Here is a 17253-nt window from a genome sequence, read left to right on the forward strand (position 1 = left end):
TTGTATACATTGATTGTTTCGGGCTTTCTATATGCTGTTTTTTTGGAGGGTGGGGTTCGGGTTTGGTTTATGTCTTAAAATATTTTGACACGCTTTATCGCTGTTTACTCCCGTATTCTTCAGTACAGTTTTCTAGAATTCACCAGTTTTGTGCTAACGATCCGGCTTATATGAGTAATTTTTTATTCAATTCAATGTTTTATCTGTCACGCTCGAGATTTTAAACAATTGCATAAACGAGAAAATAGCAAACGGAATAGCTACGCGACCGGGTCAGTGCACCAAAGTTGTTGGAAATCTCATTGGGCAAGGACGACGTCGTACAACAAGCAGCTTAGCTGTGGACTTTGTATTAAGTTGTTATGTGTACGTGATCAAACTTACTTGCGCAGGAAGGGGTTCCTAGTACTTTGTTTGCGATGTCGCCTCGCCTGTTTCGCAAATAACGCGTCCAACAATCGCCAAACAATCAAGTTACAGCAGAAAGCCACTTTAGCAACGCGGGACGTTTTTATTCCAATGTTGTTTAACGACGAAATTTTTAGAGCCCAACTGAACATACTGTCATTTACAAAACTTGGGTTTAAAAGTTTGACTAAATAGTTGCGCGTATCCCCCAACAATAAGGTTGAAACACATTTGGCAAGCGCAATAAATAATGCCCATCGACAAACATAAAAATGCAGGCCAATATAATTTAATCCATTCTTGCATACATTCTTGCATACACATCTTTAACACACATAAATGTTGAAAACAAAACAAATAATTGAACTACGGGTTTTCTAATAAAAGATATTAAAAATGATGCCCACAATATTAGTGTATCATAATATAAGGGTTATAATATTATTTTTATCGATTTTCTCCAGTTTTTTCGTCACAAACTTTTCCAAGTTGTACGTTTCAAAAACTACATAAAACAATATATTTGATGAACATCGATCATTGCTTAAAAATCAACATTTGAAGTACAAATGACTAAGTGAAACATTTGTAAAGATACAGCCCATACAGCAGAATACTTCGTACCAGACATGTTTTGTGGTTCTGAATGATAAAAGTGAAATCAAAAACAATCCTGGAAAGCAAATATCTCATAAACTTACAAAAAATATATCAAACGAAAATACATACTTTGCACATAAAAATTGGGGGACGTTCTTAGCCTGTTTATGTGCATGTCCACCTAAAGTCGCAAATGTTTTACACCGTAATGCATGGTAGTGTAGGCACGCTTGTTTTACGTCCGTTTATTGCGAGACACTGAATAGAATGAAGCGTGCACACAATCCAACATCGCAAGTACTGTCGCGAGTCGCGTGTCGCGTGTAATTTAAAGATACGCTACAATACCCCCCACCAGTGTTCAAGTCATACACGATAACGCAAAGGTAAATTAATAACACGACCAGAGCGAGTCACTGTTGGATTGGGAGATACGATAGGAGGAGAAACAGGTACAACACGATTGGTAAATTCTTGCGATGTAAAACTTTGTTCAATATGGGCGGGTTTTAAACGGTCAATTGACACAGTGTCTTGTCGCCCATTAATTTCAAGACAAAAGTATTTAGCGTGCTTTTGAATAACTTTAAATGGACCGTCATAGGGACATTGTACGCATCGTTTCGAACAAAAAAAAACTGCAATTGCGTAATAAGCTGGGCACTCTGTTATGAGAATGTCGATGCCAGGTTGTCGGGTCGGTCGCAAATCCCTCATTGCTTCTCGTAGTTTTGAGAGAAACGACGTTGGATCTTGTGGTTCAGTTGACGACGTGAAAAACTCCCCGGGCAACTGTAGTGTACCACCATACACCAATTCGGCGGTTGAACATCCAATATCTTCTTTAACAGCAGATCTCATTCCGAGCAGTACTAGTGGAAGATGGTCCATCCAATCGGTGGTTGTTAAGCGTGCTTTTAAAGCGGCTTTTAGCTGACGATGCATTCGTTCCATAATGCCGTTACATTGGGCATGGTAGGAGGTTGCTCGTTGTCGATGGGCACCCAATAACATACTAAGGTTGGCCCAAAGTGTTGACCCGAACTGACGACCTCTATCTGAAGTAATGGTCTGAGGGGTTCCGAAACGTGAGACCCAAGAGAGTAGAGCTCTTGCCCAAGACTGTGCTGTTGCGTCTGTCATGGGGAAAGCTTCTGGCCATCTAGTGAATCGGTCGATGCACGTGAATAAGTAAGTGCATCCCCGAGAAACGGGAAGAGGTACGACAATGTCCACATGTATATCAGCAAACCTTCTGGTTGGCAGTGAAAAGGAGCTGTAAGCAGCAGCTGTATCTTGTTGGTTTTTAGCTTTTTGACATTGTAGACAGGTTCGTGGTCAGTTACCAACATCTTTGTTCAAACCATGCCATACAAAACGGTCTGAGACCAGTTTACGGCTTGCACGTATTCCTGGATGTGATAAATTATGAATCGCCTCGTAGATTTGGCGACGATACGCATAGGGTACAATAGGACGGGGGTAGCCTTTAGAAATATCACAAAGAATCGTTAACTCTGTTCCAAACAAAGGTACATCACACAAATAAAGTGACGTGACCGAGGTGCGATATGCAATAATTTCTTCATTATTTTGTTGTGCAAGTGCCATTTGAGCGAAATCAATTGCAGATGATGTTGTAGCATTAATGCTGGCTCTCGACAATGCGTCAGCAGCAAAATTACTTTTACCCTTTATGTGCTGTATATCGGTAGTAAACTCTGAAATAAAGCACAAATGGCAAACTTGTCGAGGTGACAATGCAGTGGAGTTTCGTTGGAACACATGAATTAAGGGCTTGTGATCAGTAAAAATAGCAAACACCCTGCCTTCAACAAAATAACGAAAGTGGCGAATAGATAAATAAATAGCAAGAAGCTCGCGATCAAATGTACTGTACCGTGTTTGTGCGGGTTTAAGTTTTCTTGAAAAGAAACCTATTGGTTTCCATTCCCCGTTGTGGCGTTGTTCCAGTAAAGCGCCAACCGCAGTGCCTGAAGCATCTGTTGTGATTCGTGTAGGCGCGTCAACCTTAGGGTGAACAAGCATCACTGTTGCCCCAGGGCTTGTTTTGATGCCTTGAATGCAGTTGTGCAATCCTCTGTCCATTTTAAAGTTTTCTCTGTGCCTGTAAGTGCCTGGTGCAGGCAATGCAAAATTTTTGCGGCACCAGGGACAAAACGATGGTAGAAATTTACTAGTCCCAAATATTCTCGTAGACTTTTCTTGGACGTTGGTTGAGGAAATTTTTTGGATAACTTCAACCCTGTTTAAGAGTGGAGAAATGCCTTGGGTGGTGATTTGATGTCCCCAAAAGGCTGTTGTTGAGCATCCGAATTCACATTTGTCAGGATTCACAACAATCCCATAGGTTTGAAGCCGTTTGAAAAGCAAACGCAAATGTCTACGGTGAGCAGACGCCGAAGGGCTGAAAACCAAAATGTCATCGAGATAGACAAAAACAAAATCTAAACCTCTGCACACCTCATCCATAAATCGCTGAAACGTCTGAGCAGCATTGCAGAGGCCAAAGGGCATTCGTGTGTATTCGAATAATCCAAAAGGGGTGATAATTGCGGTTTTGGAAATATCCTCTTTAGCAACCGGAATGTGGTGATATGCTCTGACAAGGTCAATCTTGCTAAAAATTGTCGCACCATGTAGATTAGCTGAAGAATCTTGTATTAAAGGAATTGGGTAGCGATCAGGAATAGTGCTTTTGTTAAGCTTGCGGTAATCGCCACATGGCCTCCATTGGCCAGACTTTTGAGCACCATGTGCAGTGGAGAGGCCAATGTACTTGATGAACGGGGAACAATCCCTCAATCCAACAAGTTTTGAAACTCTGCTTTAACACATTTTAGCTTGTCTGGAGATAGCCGACGAGCTTCGGCATAAGCGGGAGGACCATTGGTAACAATGTAGTGCTTGACGTTGTGTTTCAAGGAAGCATCATTGTATACCGCACTTTGCAAAGCTGGGAATTCCATAAAAATAGCTTCAAATTCATTTCTGTTGTTGGTTGCGGCAAACAAGCCAAGCGCGGCAGTGTTAGAAATGCCAGTTTTGACGCTGTCAAATGTTTTGGCATTTATTAATCTATTTCGACTGAGATCAATAAGTAAACCAAAATGTCGAAAGAAATCGGCGCCAAGAATCGGCTGCGTGACCTCGGCGATGATAAAATTCCATGAAAAGATTTCACCCAAACTTAAATTAAGGTTAATTTTTCTGGTGCCAAATGTTGCGATGGTACTTCCGTTTGCTGCAACAAGCTTTAGGTTTCGTTGGCAAGTATTGCGATCTATCCGGTTTGCAGGAATAACACTTACTGCGGCACCAGAATCAACCAAAAATGCCCGACCAGTTGCTTGGTCAGTTACATGCAGAAGGCGGCGAAAATGACCAGCGGCACCAGCCGCCATTAGTGGCTGGTCTCCACGTTTCCCTTGCGGCTACAAGGCGAAACACACTTTCTTGCATTATCCCCCAGCGTCTGTGGTACCAACACAACGTGGGGAACGTGCTTCTTTGCGATTTTCGCCTGTTTGAAAATGCTGTGTTGCGTTTCAGCAGTGCAACATCTTGTTGTAGTTGGTCTACTTCTGCTAAAAGAGGCTGTGGGTCAACTAGATCAACCATGCTGTCGGCTTTTTCGGCAAGCTCAGTTATATCCAAATCTAGTGCAGCAAGAACAATTTGTAGGTTTGCTGGAAGCCTTTGTAGAAATACCTCACGAAGAATCTGTTTAGCTTCCACGTCACCCTGTAGTTGTTCCATGTCCCGTAGCATTTGTGAAGGTTTGCGGTCCCCTAGATCATCAGGCCGAATAAATTTTTGCAGCCTTTGGTGCTGTGACATACCTACTCTTCGCAACAAAGCATTCTTTAGTTGTTCGTAGGGTTCCTCACTAGATGGACGCTTAATAATGTCTCTGGCCACTGAGGCAATCTCAGGAGTGACAGCAGAAACAATATGATTAAACTTTGTCAGTGACTGGGTTACTCCTCTGACGGTGAATTGTGCTTCCACCTGCAAAAACCATAGCTCTGGATCTTGCGGCCAAAAGGGTGGAATTTTGAATGCAACCGATGTCACATTGCTTTCTGTCATGACTGTGAGTTGATTTATAGCTAGCCTACAAATCCAGCAAAAACAACTCAATAGCTCACGTCCGACGTCACCATTTGTAGGCACGCTTGTTTTACGTCCGTTTATTGCGAGACACTGAATAGAATGAAGCATGCATGCAATCCAACATCGCAAGTACTGTCGCGAGTCGTGTGTCGCGTGTAATTTAAAGATACGCTACAGTAGAATATAATAAAACACGCTGGGCAATGTTTGTTCAATTCAGCTCTGGTTCGACTCCCTGCTTGTTTGTGTAAGTTCAAAAAGTTGTTCTATTCAACAACTTAATGAACATTGCAGCACTTGCTGGAAAGCTTTTTTGGGATAGGAGAGACGACAAACAACTTACTCTTGGTATTAATTCGTTATTCGAACATGATCAAACTTACTTCGCGCAGGAAGGAGTTCCTGGTGCTTGTTTAGCAATGTCGCCTTGTCAGTGACGCGAATACCGCACCCAACCAAACAAGTTTGTGATAGCAGAAAGCCACTTTAGCAAGGACGGCTGAAGACACAGCGTTGCAATGTTTTTTGACGGAACTTTTAGAACCCTACCACAATGCAGGCCATTAAAAAACTCGCGCATCCTAGTCCAATAAGCTTTGAATACGTTTTAAAAACACACATTTACAGTACAAATATGACACGTTGGAAACTTCCTCCTAACCAATTAATTGTAGTGTTAACCGGTCAAATAGGCCATTAAACAGATTCTGTATTTTTTAAATTTCAAAAGATAAAACACATTTGACATTAAAATAGGGATCGTTGTTTTGAACATGTGTATGCATCAACAAGGCAAAATCAGACAATGACCTGAAAACATATAATGACATTAAAATTAAAATGTGTAAAATGACGTTTAGAAAAAACCGGTAAGGTATGACGTTTAGAAACAAATTTTGTGCTGATGTACACAACAGTATCGCATAAAATCCGCAAAATTCTCTGCTTTTTGTGTACTTTGTCACTGCGATTTATATCACGGCGCAAATACTGTGTAGCCAAAATATGAGTGACAGCGTTATAAATGAAACGACTAAAAGTTGTTTTTACTGCAAGTAACACACAACACCAAGCCGTGATTTGGCCGCGTCAAATTTGAGTTTTCGCAGGAAAGGTTCCTATACCACGAAACGAGATATTTGTTTGCGTTATTTACCAATATATGAATACTGTCATGAATTTGATTCGTTCAGATCACAACTGAATGAAAACATTGTACCGAAACGAAATTTATAAAACTCTCAAAACAAGTAACGTCTTTTTGTTTTACATCGCTTCTGTATAAATCTCTGCGTATAAACAAAAAAACTTTTCCCCATTAAAATGTCAAAAAAAAAACGAAAATGGTGCCTTTAATCATCAGAACAGACTAAACCTGTAAAATATGTTAACCAGCAGAAAAATAATCCCATTTAACGAAACCTTAGCGTCGATCAATTGTGTTACGAAAACAGTATAAAATCATATTTTATTTTAAGTTCTGATACGATATCATATCGACTTCTGTCCCTAAGCTAAAAATAGGTGCAGTTATTTCATGACACAAAACCTAGGTTAACTAAAAGTTTAAACTTTTTACTTCAAGGAAACCTGTTCTTTTTATAACGCTATGATATAAACGACAATCTTAATTGAAGGAAGCTTGTGTGACAAAAACAAGAAACGCCACAAGAAAGTAAAAAAGCTGACACAAAACTACTTCTAATTGTCAGAACAATTGTATGTAATAAATGAACAACAACAACAAATCAAACTTATAGCGAAAACAGACCGGATATACTTTGCACATTGGTCAACATTTTACAAAATTGAGCACTAACTATTATGCCAAGCGAGTTTGCTAGACAGCCCATGCAATCACAACCTAATGTCTTTCGAGTGATTACTAAAACTAGACATATGTTTTCTATTTCTTGTAAATATTTGTTTAACCAATTGAAAATAACATTTTGACACAACAAACTAACATCTTCCCATCAGAATATAACAGAGGCAAATATAAAAGTAGGGTTCGATGTCATTCAAATCCACCAAGCAAATTTGAAATCTTGCTCACCAACCGAGCGCTTATCAAGCAACAAGTATTTACATACAAATTATCAATGTAACAGCGCTCTGAAAGTTGCGATCTGTTTTTTTGCGATCTTGCAAAAAATTATAAACAGTTGTATTGTCAAAAGCTCACTGACACTCTAAACTGTTTTGCTCACGTTTCCAATCTGGCAATTACAAACATTGATGTAGCTAAACATTCTGATGCTCGTTTAAGCCGACCGTCTAACAAATTACAGAGTAAATTTCGGCAAAACAAATAATAGCGAACAACAGAAATCTTATTCAGGTTTATTGTTTGAAGGTTTCCAATGTATATTTTTTTCAACTTTTGGATACCAATGTAGGATTGCGTTTTAATACAATAACCAGTTGCTTCAACTCATTTTAAACAGTTGCTTTTAAAGACTAACGAATTGTGTCTGTAATAAATAAATGACAACAAACAAACTCACTAACCTCTCACGAACAGCGCAAGGAATTGAAATATTGGATGGTTCAAAATATGTTTTAAGTCTGCAAGAGTTTGTTTTGATTAGATTTCGACAAAAGTGCGATAAAGTGCGTTATTCGGTCCTACAGACGTTTGTGTACGTGATTGGTTTAACCTTCCACAGAAAAGGTTTTTGACATTCGTTTTCCACGAAAGGCAAATATTGAGATCGTTCGTCGCCTCACGAGGGAAATTATTGAAGGAAACCCATCGTAAATGCACACCACCTTTATTGCTAATACAACTTCGCTGCAAAACTAGCAACTAGAAATGACTGTAGAGTTGAATTGCGCTCCCATTACCAACTTGGTGAATATTGCGCAGCAAAAAACAAGCTTTTGCAGTAGCGTGTTTGTTTTGTCGAAACACCATAAGGTTATAGTTGATTTTTTCCAACATTTTAATACTTTAGTTTGAAAACAAAAAGTCTTTCCACTCTGATGTATGATGCCTAGACCGTTTATTATTTTCATTTCGCAACAATTTGTCTCCCAAAGGCGCAAAACCTCACGAAACAACTGGACTTTTCCTCCCGAAAGTCAAATGTCGCGCTATGTTGAATATTGCTGTGTTGTACCCAGCCACTTTACACATGATTTACAAATTTCACGACAAAGTTTAATGGCAAGCAAAATATTAGTCGTGAGTGAGGCCGATATCACTGCATTAATTTCATGTTTTTAGCTTGCTCATGAAAGGTCCCCAATCCTCTGATTTACGACGCCGAAATCTGTTTGCCAATATTCACTGCCGTTTGTCGCAAATATTTACAAAACAATGGAGCTATTACTTCAATGAGGCATCGTAAAACGACTTGATTTACAGTGACAAGTCGCGTTATAAAGTGCTCTACTAAGTCACACACCAGCAAACAAAATGGTCGCGTAATAGTTAAGATATATGGAAGGACGCACAAAATTTATATTGGCCATGTACATGTCTGACATGATTATATAACATTCCAAAAACGAAACCATGGTGTTAGTTTTTTGTTATCGCTTTTTAATGTTTGTTTATTTTGTCTATGATCAACATTACGCAGTCACACATAAAAGAGCAAAGTACTGCCGTAGGATTTGACTTTTTCAGATCTGCCACCTGGGACGAGAACAGTCATCACCTTCTACTTCCACACCGTTCAACATCGGAGATCCCCGCCATCGATCCTACGAAACCTAAGAAGCAGAGGAGATAAGCGACGGACACTTTTGAACCAACTTCCATCGCAACGAACTGTCCTCGGGACACCCGGGTCTGCCTACGGGAGCACAGGAAACGTTCCGAGGAACCGAGCTGGTGTTTCCGTTTAGGCGGGTTTCATTTGGCCAGCAGAACCCGCGGGTTCAACCACCGTCTTATGCAACCCGCCAGGTTCGTGCGGTCGGTTGCGATCCTACGGCAGAACACACCCACAATACTTCAAGCATCATTCAAATGACGGGACACTTGTCTCGATAACCAATGGTTTTTTTCGGTGTCCTTGCTGTTTTTATTAAACTGTTCATCAATGACAATTGATTTAGTGACAATGCAAATAAAAATTTGACTTGACTTGACTTGACTTGGATGCCGACAGCGACTGCAGCGTGCATCCTCTTGATTTATTTAACATTTGATTGTAATATGGCGAAAACTTTACTGACCCGTGAATCTGCGTTTAAAATGTAGGCCTACTTTAACAAAAAATAACATTTGTAAATAGGAACTCACAAGTTTTTATCGATGTCAGAAAATGGATCCAAGTTATGAAATACCTTGCAATTTGAAAAAAAAAATATTTGTTATGCTGGTTCAATTCTACCATCGTCAGAATTAAGAAGTATACAAATGACACACAACAAAAAACAGTCTGTTTAAGCATTGAATGTGATTTGACTGCAGGCTTGCGTACGTGACTGATTTTACCTGTAACAGGAAAGGTTCTTGACCTCTGTTTAACAATGTTAGCATCGTTTCCCAAATTTGGCACGTAGTGCAAAGAGGCAATTTATTGAAGACAATCGTAACATCACATTTGGTTGCCAACAGAAAATTTTAAGAGATCGGAACTAAAATACAAATTCGCTGCAAAATTATAAACACTTCGAATAAAGGTGAAAAGGTGAAGCTCCGACGAGACATGGTAAAACTACCCTGATTTAATGTCGTATGTTGTACTAAACCACTTTACACGTGATTTACCTGTTTTACGATGAAGGTTAACGATACACAAAAAGGTCGCACATTACCTACATTGATCGTGTGTCGGTCGACATGTTTAACCTTATGTGACCGATTGCAGCAATATTACGAGGATTTTAAATAAAGGTAAAGTTTCGACGAGACATCGTAAACTAGTATGATTTAATGTCAAATGTCGCGTTGCGTTGAATGGTACGGTGTTGTACCAAACCACTTTACACGTGATTTACCTGTTTTACGATAAACGACAAACTAAGGTCGCACATTACATACATTGATCGTGAGGTGGTCGACATGTTTTAAACTTGCCATCGGAATGTTCCAAACTCTCTGATTAACGACCCACGGGATCTGATTTATTGTCACATATCAAGTTAAGTGCCCCACTAAATCAGTTCACACTCGATTCCAGAACCAGACGGTGAAGTTTAACATCAAACAAAATGCTCGCGTAATAGTTACGACATACGGAAGGTCGCGCAAAATTGATGTGTATATGTCTGACATCACGTTAATATGCAGTGGTCGACAAACTTTTATTGTCGCTACCCATTTTTTTAACAAACTGTGATGCATACACAGCTTTAAACCTTCAGCAACAAGCTAGGGCTAGACGAAAAAATGATAGCTAGAGCACTAGCCTCAAAGTACATCAGACGTAAATCTAGTTTCACTTATTTCATATGTAACGCGTTCTAAATATTATGCTCATCAACTGGATTTTGTTCAAAATATCTTAACAACTAGAACTAACAAAGGCGTTTGTGCCAACCAAATCAGTACTCAATTTAATACACAATAATCAGTTACTCAAAAAACAAACAAACAATTATTCTTGTTCTACGCAGCGCCTCTTTCGACACGTATTTAAACTGATTACCACCATAAAGCTGACTATACCTGCTTATATTTACACGTGGCGTAGTGTATTCCATTACAAGCGAATCCCTCACATGTAATGAACCTGTGCATAAAAACGTTGGCCTACTTAAAAAACACATTTTGTTATAGATGTACGAAAACGCTTACGAGGTATGAAATACACTTTGTTACAAACTGCACGGCTACGGTATGCCTTTATCAAGTCAACAACAGCAAGCTAACTCTCATACCATAAACAAAGTAATTTAGAAAACGGTTATTGTTAAGAATACCTCAGACGCCATTTTGACAAGAAAACAATATTCTGTCATAAATTATGCCTTTGAATAAACAGTAAACCTGATAGCAAATTTTAATGACTTGTGACCTGCTAAACTACAGAAAATAATCACAGTTACACCTTGTGCAACACACTCCAAGATAATGCATCTGTTACAATTGATTAACAGTTGGTTCTAAAAAGAAACAGTATTCACGTTCAAACCTTTAAAAAAAACTTTGTTATTGTAACAAAAAATAAAAAACATTGAGGCTGTTATGCTGAATTTCGACTTGAAAGAACAAAACTTGCTTTTCTGATTAAGTTTTGATCAAAACGACTGTAATAACGAGACACGGCGCTGATGGGTGCTGATAAAACCACTCGAGTTAGTTTGTGACGCAAAAGCAATCGTCAGCAAGCAAGACAAAATATGCAAAATTTTAAAACACAAAATCTGGAACCTTTACCTTTAAAGTAAGTTACGACTGAAGGTTACCCGGAAGTGGCGCAATATTACTCTTAGTGTCCCAGGTGCGCCGTGATTCGTGAGTCGTTCATGATTTCACACAAATCGCAAAATCGCGACATCAAGTGTATGATGTCTAAGCTTCCTTTTCAACATCTTGTGGCAGATATATATAATTTTAACGACAAAACTATGGTGTTGTGATCGATTCTAAACAAAATTCGCATTTGAATAACAACAAAAACGTGTTTTGAAGAAAACAATTCACACAATTTCCACACAAAGTCTATAACAATAAGTGTAACGCTGTATTGATCAAATTAAACTGCCCTTTAGTCCCACCAAGTGGTAAAACTTGAATGCAAATGAGGTCACAACTGGTGATAGGCGTTGAGGCGTCGTACGCTTCACGAAGTACGCTGACGCAAAATAGCATTCAAGCGTGTCGGCAACGCTACTAATCACGGGTGGTTTTGGTTGTGTTCTCTTGCGGTGTACATTTAGCAAAATACATAATTTACACAAAAAACAATCCAAGTCTAACGTGGGACATTTGATTATTTCAAAACGTTTTCAAAAATTAAAAATGCATGTGATTGATATACGACACATCGCTAAAAAGGTGTGGGGTAAAGCAGAGAAGACACAGCGACTTTACATCTACTATCTTTACCTGCACGAAAATAGCGCTTTTTCCACTGACAGTCTGCAGTTCAAATACAATATATATGTCGTCAAACTTTATCGTTACAGAGCTGATTCGAAAATGGTGTTTTATCAACAATAAGCGACAGAATGCTTACAAGTTCTTACATGTGAATCACCCCAACACCTCTGCCCGTTGTTCCAATACACACATACCAAGCGCAATTTTTTTTAGGTGATGTGGACAGCTGATTTTCTTTAATTACATATTTTATACACATTACATAAGTTGATGTTTCAAGAGACATACGATGTATTAAATTTGTTTTGTTTCTCTCGAGTGCCACCCTGCAGTAGCGAAAGTTTAGGTTCTTGCGATAATTGAAGCCTTGAAGGTGTACTTGACCATGGATTTCGTGAAGATGCAATCTTTTGTAGGAAGTTGAAATTAAAAAAAAATGTCACATGTTGACCTGGCCTGGGTTATTGTACTCTCGTTTTGTTACACACTTCAATCAATAATACGCGAAACACGTCTCCAACCAGTAACGAAAACCTTCGTCAGTTTTTATGCGGCCGAATTGTGACCAAGCGACAGTAAACAAAGACAAAATCTACTACTAACAACGAAAGTCATTTAATAAACCAACTTTGTAAACGAGTTTTGTGTTGTTGTAGTCAACGAAAAAATATATTTATTTTAGTACAAAAACTTAAACGCTTAATGCGTATCCTTTATGAAACTAAAGTATTCTGACTCAAAAATCACGCAAAAAGATAAACTAAATGTTCCTATAATTGTTTATGGGCATAAATAAAAATTCTTACAGGTTTTTCTAGTTTTGGCAAAAAGTTGCACAGTTGTCTCACTCCTTGGTTTCCGACCGCACATCCATGTAGCTCAAGCGTTTCAATATTGTGAAGGCAGCGAGCCAATGATACTGCACCAAGATCATCGATGGTCGAGGCTCTTACGCCAATGTTACAAAATATCATATGTTAATTCGTGTCAAAGCAAACATGAGAAATCAACAACGCGACGTTTGTAAGGTTAATTCAGGTCATTTTATAATATATTTCTGTAAATACGGACTTTTTCCCGATTTGTAAAGTTTCTTGCTTTTGCATTTGTGCAGCGCTTGTAAGCTTACCCGAATTGTAAGGCAAGTATTAGAAATGATGACATAGTATAGCATCACATTAACGCTTGCGTTCTTACATTTTTGTTGCAAAATTGCATCTATTGAGATTCTTAGTCATGTTTCTGAAAGCAAAAGCAGATACAAAAGCTCATCCCTGATTGAATTTAGTGAAAATAATGAAATTTGCACAGGCACTTCACACTGAGCCTGACTTCAAATCAAGTAAGTAATTGGCCAAAAACGCCACTCCAGTATTGCTCAAAATGCGTTTGCAGCCGTTGTGATTATTTGCATGTTGGTCGCTTGTTGCATTTAGGTTGATGCAATCGGGTGATATCGTGTAAATAAATTGGCTTTTTAGCGACATGTGTTAAGGTTAGTCGTGAAATAAAATGAAGTGACTTTGTGACATTGTATAAAAAATGTGTCATTATTTTTGATTTTTCTAAACTCATGTAGCAATAACACATACTCTTTAAGTCCCACAACAGCAGTCACAGTCACAACGTCTAAAGTATTTATTTACATAATCATCAGTCTCAAGCGAAGATACAAGCGAAAATTTGGGCTACATATAAAAAGCAATTCATTGTTACAAATTAGGTCGCACACTGTTTCAAATTATCAAAAAATTCATGTAATGAATACTACAAGGCTATACGACTATATTATGATAGTCAGCAAAAGCCGTAATGTACATTCATTTTTAGCAATCAGTTTGGTTTTACAGACGACATTGTGTCGTTGATGCCTCCCCAAGCTTCCCAGGTCGAATAATTTCCTGGTTTTAAATTGCAGCTGTGTCCGGCATAATTTGCGTCTCCAAAGACAGTCCAACTATGTAACATACAAACAAAAATGCTGTAAATCAACTGGTAATTACAACTTCAGAAATGCATTTTTCTTACTTTCCCGAGTGCACTACAATCGAAGATACGATGTCGTTGAAACCAAGATTGCCAAGAAAGTTGCATTCAGAATCTAATTCCACTCTCTTTCCTTGGAAGTTAGCATCCTCATATAGTGTAATCTAATAGTCAAAAAAGCAAACAAGACGTTTATAAATACGTAAAACTTTCCAAACACTATGAACAGCAATTGGTCAGTTCATCTTCATTCTTAACGTACGATTACAATAGACAAACAGGAAAATGCATGTTTTTTTATGATTCTTCTTTCAAACTCATACGCATCCTTTTGTAAGCGCTGTGAATTCTATTTTATATTTTGGTTCCCACGCCGCAGTTGCTAAAAAGTTACAGTGTTTGTAAGAAGTAGATATTTTGAAATACAACCCAGAAAAAAATTAAACTTAAGCAAATCGTTTATATTGTCGTGTTTACGAGACTCTTACATATACATATATTTGCAAGCATATTTTTCTGTAAGATTATAAATAAATTGCCCCTAACGTAAGAATCACCAACACGAATATCTTTTATCATTTTAATTTTATTTGGTCTCATATTTGTAGCATTGCGCCTTTTTCGACATACCTACCAAGTTTCACAATTTCAAGACAAATTTATTTACTTACCGAGGGACAAAGTCTTACAGACGACATGGTGTCGTTACTGCCACCCCAGGCTTGCCAATTTGGGTAACTTCCTGGTTTCAAACTGCTGCTTCGACCGGTAAAGTTTGCATCTTCAAAGACTGTCCAACTGTATAATATACAAACTTACAATTTAATATTTGCACTTTCAAGTTGAAATGCTGGAATCGTTTCCGCAATAAAATGGTCCCACCCAGCATTTCTGATGGACTTCATTAGCCACAGGCCATAATGTCTACAGAATTCATTTGATGTCTATACATCACATCATATGTTATTGACAATGAGTTAAGATGGACGATTTGACTCGGTAAAACTTTGAGTTAACTCCACCGCCGTTGTTTCTAATTGATTTGTAGCTGGAGGTAAATATTTTTTTCTTGTTAATCCAGGATTTTTAAACTCAGTTGCATGTTTGCGTTTTGAGTTCTATGGCCAATTCTCGTTCTCTTACAGTCTTTACAAAGTCTACTTACTTTCCAGAATTTACTTTGATCGACGATACGGTGTCGTTAAACCCAAAATTTCCCAGAAACTCACATGCTGTGTTAAGTTTTACCGATCTCCCTTCAAAATTCACATTTTCGTAAAGAACAATCTGAAAATAAATGTTAAATCTTTTGCACTACTTTTTGGTATGGTTTGGTATTTACTACAATTTGAAGTCGATCTACTTTTATAAGTCGCAAACCTACTACGAAAATTTGTATATAGAACTGTATTTTTCATTATTATTTTTAAATTGTGTTTCCATACCGCTTCACGTGGCCGGACTGACGATATGGTGTCGTTGGTGCCACCCCAAGCCTGCCATTGCGAGTAGTCTCCAGGTGCGAGATTGTAGGATTTGCCTTCATAGTTTGCGTCTTCGAAGACTATCCAACTGATGGTAAAATAAGTTGCAAACACATTTGATTTGCTAGTGTTTCAGCTTTAGCTTCTCTCTAGAAGAATATCTTACTTTCCTGATTCCACTTTGATGGACGACACTATGTCGTTGAAACCATAGTTGCCGATGAATTCGCATTCCGAAGTGAGATTTGCTGCCATTCCTTCATAGTTAGCGTGCTCGTAAAGTGTGATCTTAAAAAATCATGTTCTGTAAGATAATATTTGTAGGTACCAACAGCTTTAGCAAAACAACATCTTATCGTGTCCAATTAAAATTACGAAAAAATGCCCAAATAGGTCACCAAACCTTTTTCTCTTTCCTCAGAACAATATTTATAATTCCGTCTCACCTTAGCCATGATTTAGTTGCTGTAGTCTATGAGCTATAGTTGATGTTATTAAGGAAAGTGAAATTCAGTGTGTGTTTACGCTACCTACACAAAAAATATGTAAATATTATTACGATTTTGGATATTATACTGAAATTTTGATCACTTTCTGTTTTTGGTCAGCGTTTTTGCTTCCCCGCGGGTTTCCACAAACATTTATAGCAGTCCAATATTTACACGAATACGATAAGTATCACAAATTTGGACAAATAGCCTTATAACTCTCATTATACTCCACAAAACGTCACTACGAAAATATCTTTGCTTAAACAGGAAAACTACTCAGTATTCTTGCAATCACACAATAACAGAAGTAACATAATCAACAACCCCAAAATAATAAGACTCTAAATCTTTTGTTCGCAAGCATGTTTGCTTGTACATTTACAACATTACAAAGCACAAACTAATCAGGTTTGAAGCAAAGAAACATATTCTAAACTAAAAGAAACTGCACTTCAGTTTGTTTTTTTGAGGTTGCAGTTGTAAACCGAAGCACTCTAAAATTGACTCTGGTTTGAAGCAATTCTTATGACCGTTTTTATAAAATTTTGGACCTGACATAAGGTAAGTGAAAAACATTGAATAACAACAAAACAAATGACCCAGAATCACAACGTTTCCTTGAATTTGAGGGGAGAAAAAAAATTGTTAGGTTGTTTTGTGTGGTGTAAAGCGCTTGTTGGAGTGCAATAGGAGGTGTGAGTATAGATCAGTGTCCACTTCTTTGTCAACGCGTCATAACATTAAAGCTGCAAAAATGATTCGCTGAGTTGCTGTTGTACTATTCTGATTCAAAAAACATTTTTGTTCCGGCGTAAGCAGGTTGTGCTCCAATGAATCATTTTACAAACAGAGAATGGAGAAAAGACGAGCGCTAAAAACTTACAGAAGTGTAGCAAACACACAAAGCAAACAATTCTATTTCTCATGGTCCGACAAACATGTGCACAAGCGCAACAGGGCGTGTTCGAAATAGCTCAGAATTCTAGGCTGAATTTACTACAATTTTAACGCCAGGGGCAACCTTTTTGTACAAAGCGCAACATGGACAATTTTTGTTTTCTCATTTAGTACTTAATAGTTTTGTCGACTTCTTTTTTTATTACTTTACAAATTCTGTTCATGTCCACGAGAAAAGGTATTACTT

At 38.1% G+C, this 17253-nt stretch overlaps 2 protein-coding genes across 2 annotated transcripts; both read right to left on the reverse strand.

The window, feature by feature from the left end:
- Nucleotides 1-1374: 1374 nt before the first annotated feature.
- Nucleotides 1375-2151, reverse strand: LOC145223690 (uncharacterized). The gene has a single exon (XM_080090085.1). It carries the CDS (start codon nt 2149-2151, stop codon nt 1375-1377), a length of 777 nt encoding a protein of 258 aa, XP_079946211.1.
- Nucleotides 2152-13981: 11830 nt separating this feature from the next.
- LOC145223691 (gamma-crystallin-4-like) lies at nt 13982-16073 on the reverse strand. Its single transcript, XM_080090087.1, has 7 exons — nt 16065-16073; nt 15785-15906; nt 15580-15706; nt 15300-15421; nt 14806-14932; nt 14177-14298; nt 13982-14105 (listed from the first exon to the last, which is right to left on the reverse strand). The coding sequence occupies exons 1-7, from the start codon at nt 16071-16073 to the stop codon at nt 13982-13984; spliced, it is 753 nt and encodes a 250-aa protein (XP_079946213.1).
- Between the last annotated feature and the right edge of the window lie 1180 nt (nt 16074-17253).

The sequence above is a fragment of the Phallusia mammillata genome, chromosome 4, assembly GCF_965637545.1.
Source record: "Phallusia mammillata chromosome 4, kaPhaMamm4.hap1.1, whole genome shotgun sequence".
NCBI lineage: Eukaryota > Metazoa > Chordata > Ascidiacea > Phlebobranchia > Ascidiidae > Phallusia > Phallusia mammillata.

What these genes read in the sequence shown, in the direction of transcription:
- LOC145223690 (XM_080090085.1), bottom strand. Translation starts at nt 2,151, where the DNA reads ATGACAGACGCAACAGCACAGTCTTGGGCAAGAGCTCTACTCTCTTGG.
- LOC145223691 (XM_080090087.1), bottom strand. An exon ending in ATCAAAGTGGAATCAGGAAA is followed by an intron (nt 15,707 to 15,784) that starts GTAAGATATTCT and finishes TTTTACCATCAG; the next exon opens with TTGGATAGTCTTCGAAGACG. An exon ending in ATCAAAGTAAATTCTGGAAA is followed by an intron (nt 14,933 to 15,299) that starts GTAAGTAGACTT and finishes TATATTATACAG; the next exon opens with TTGGACAGTCTTTGAAGATG.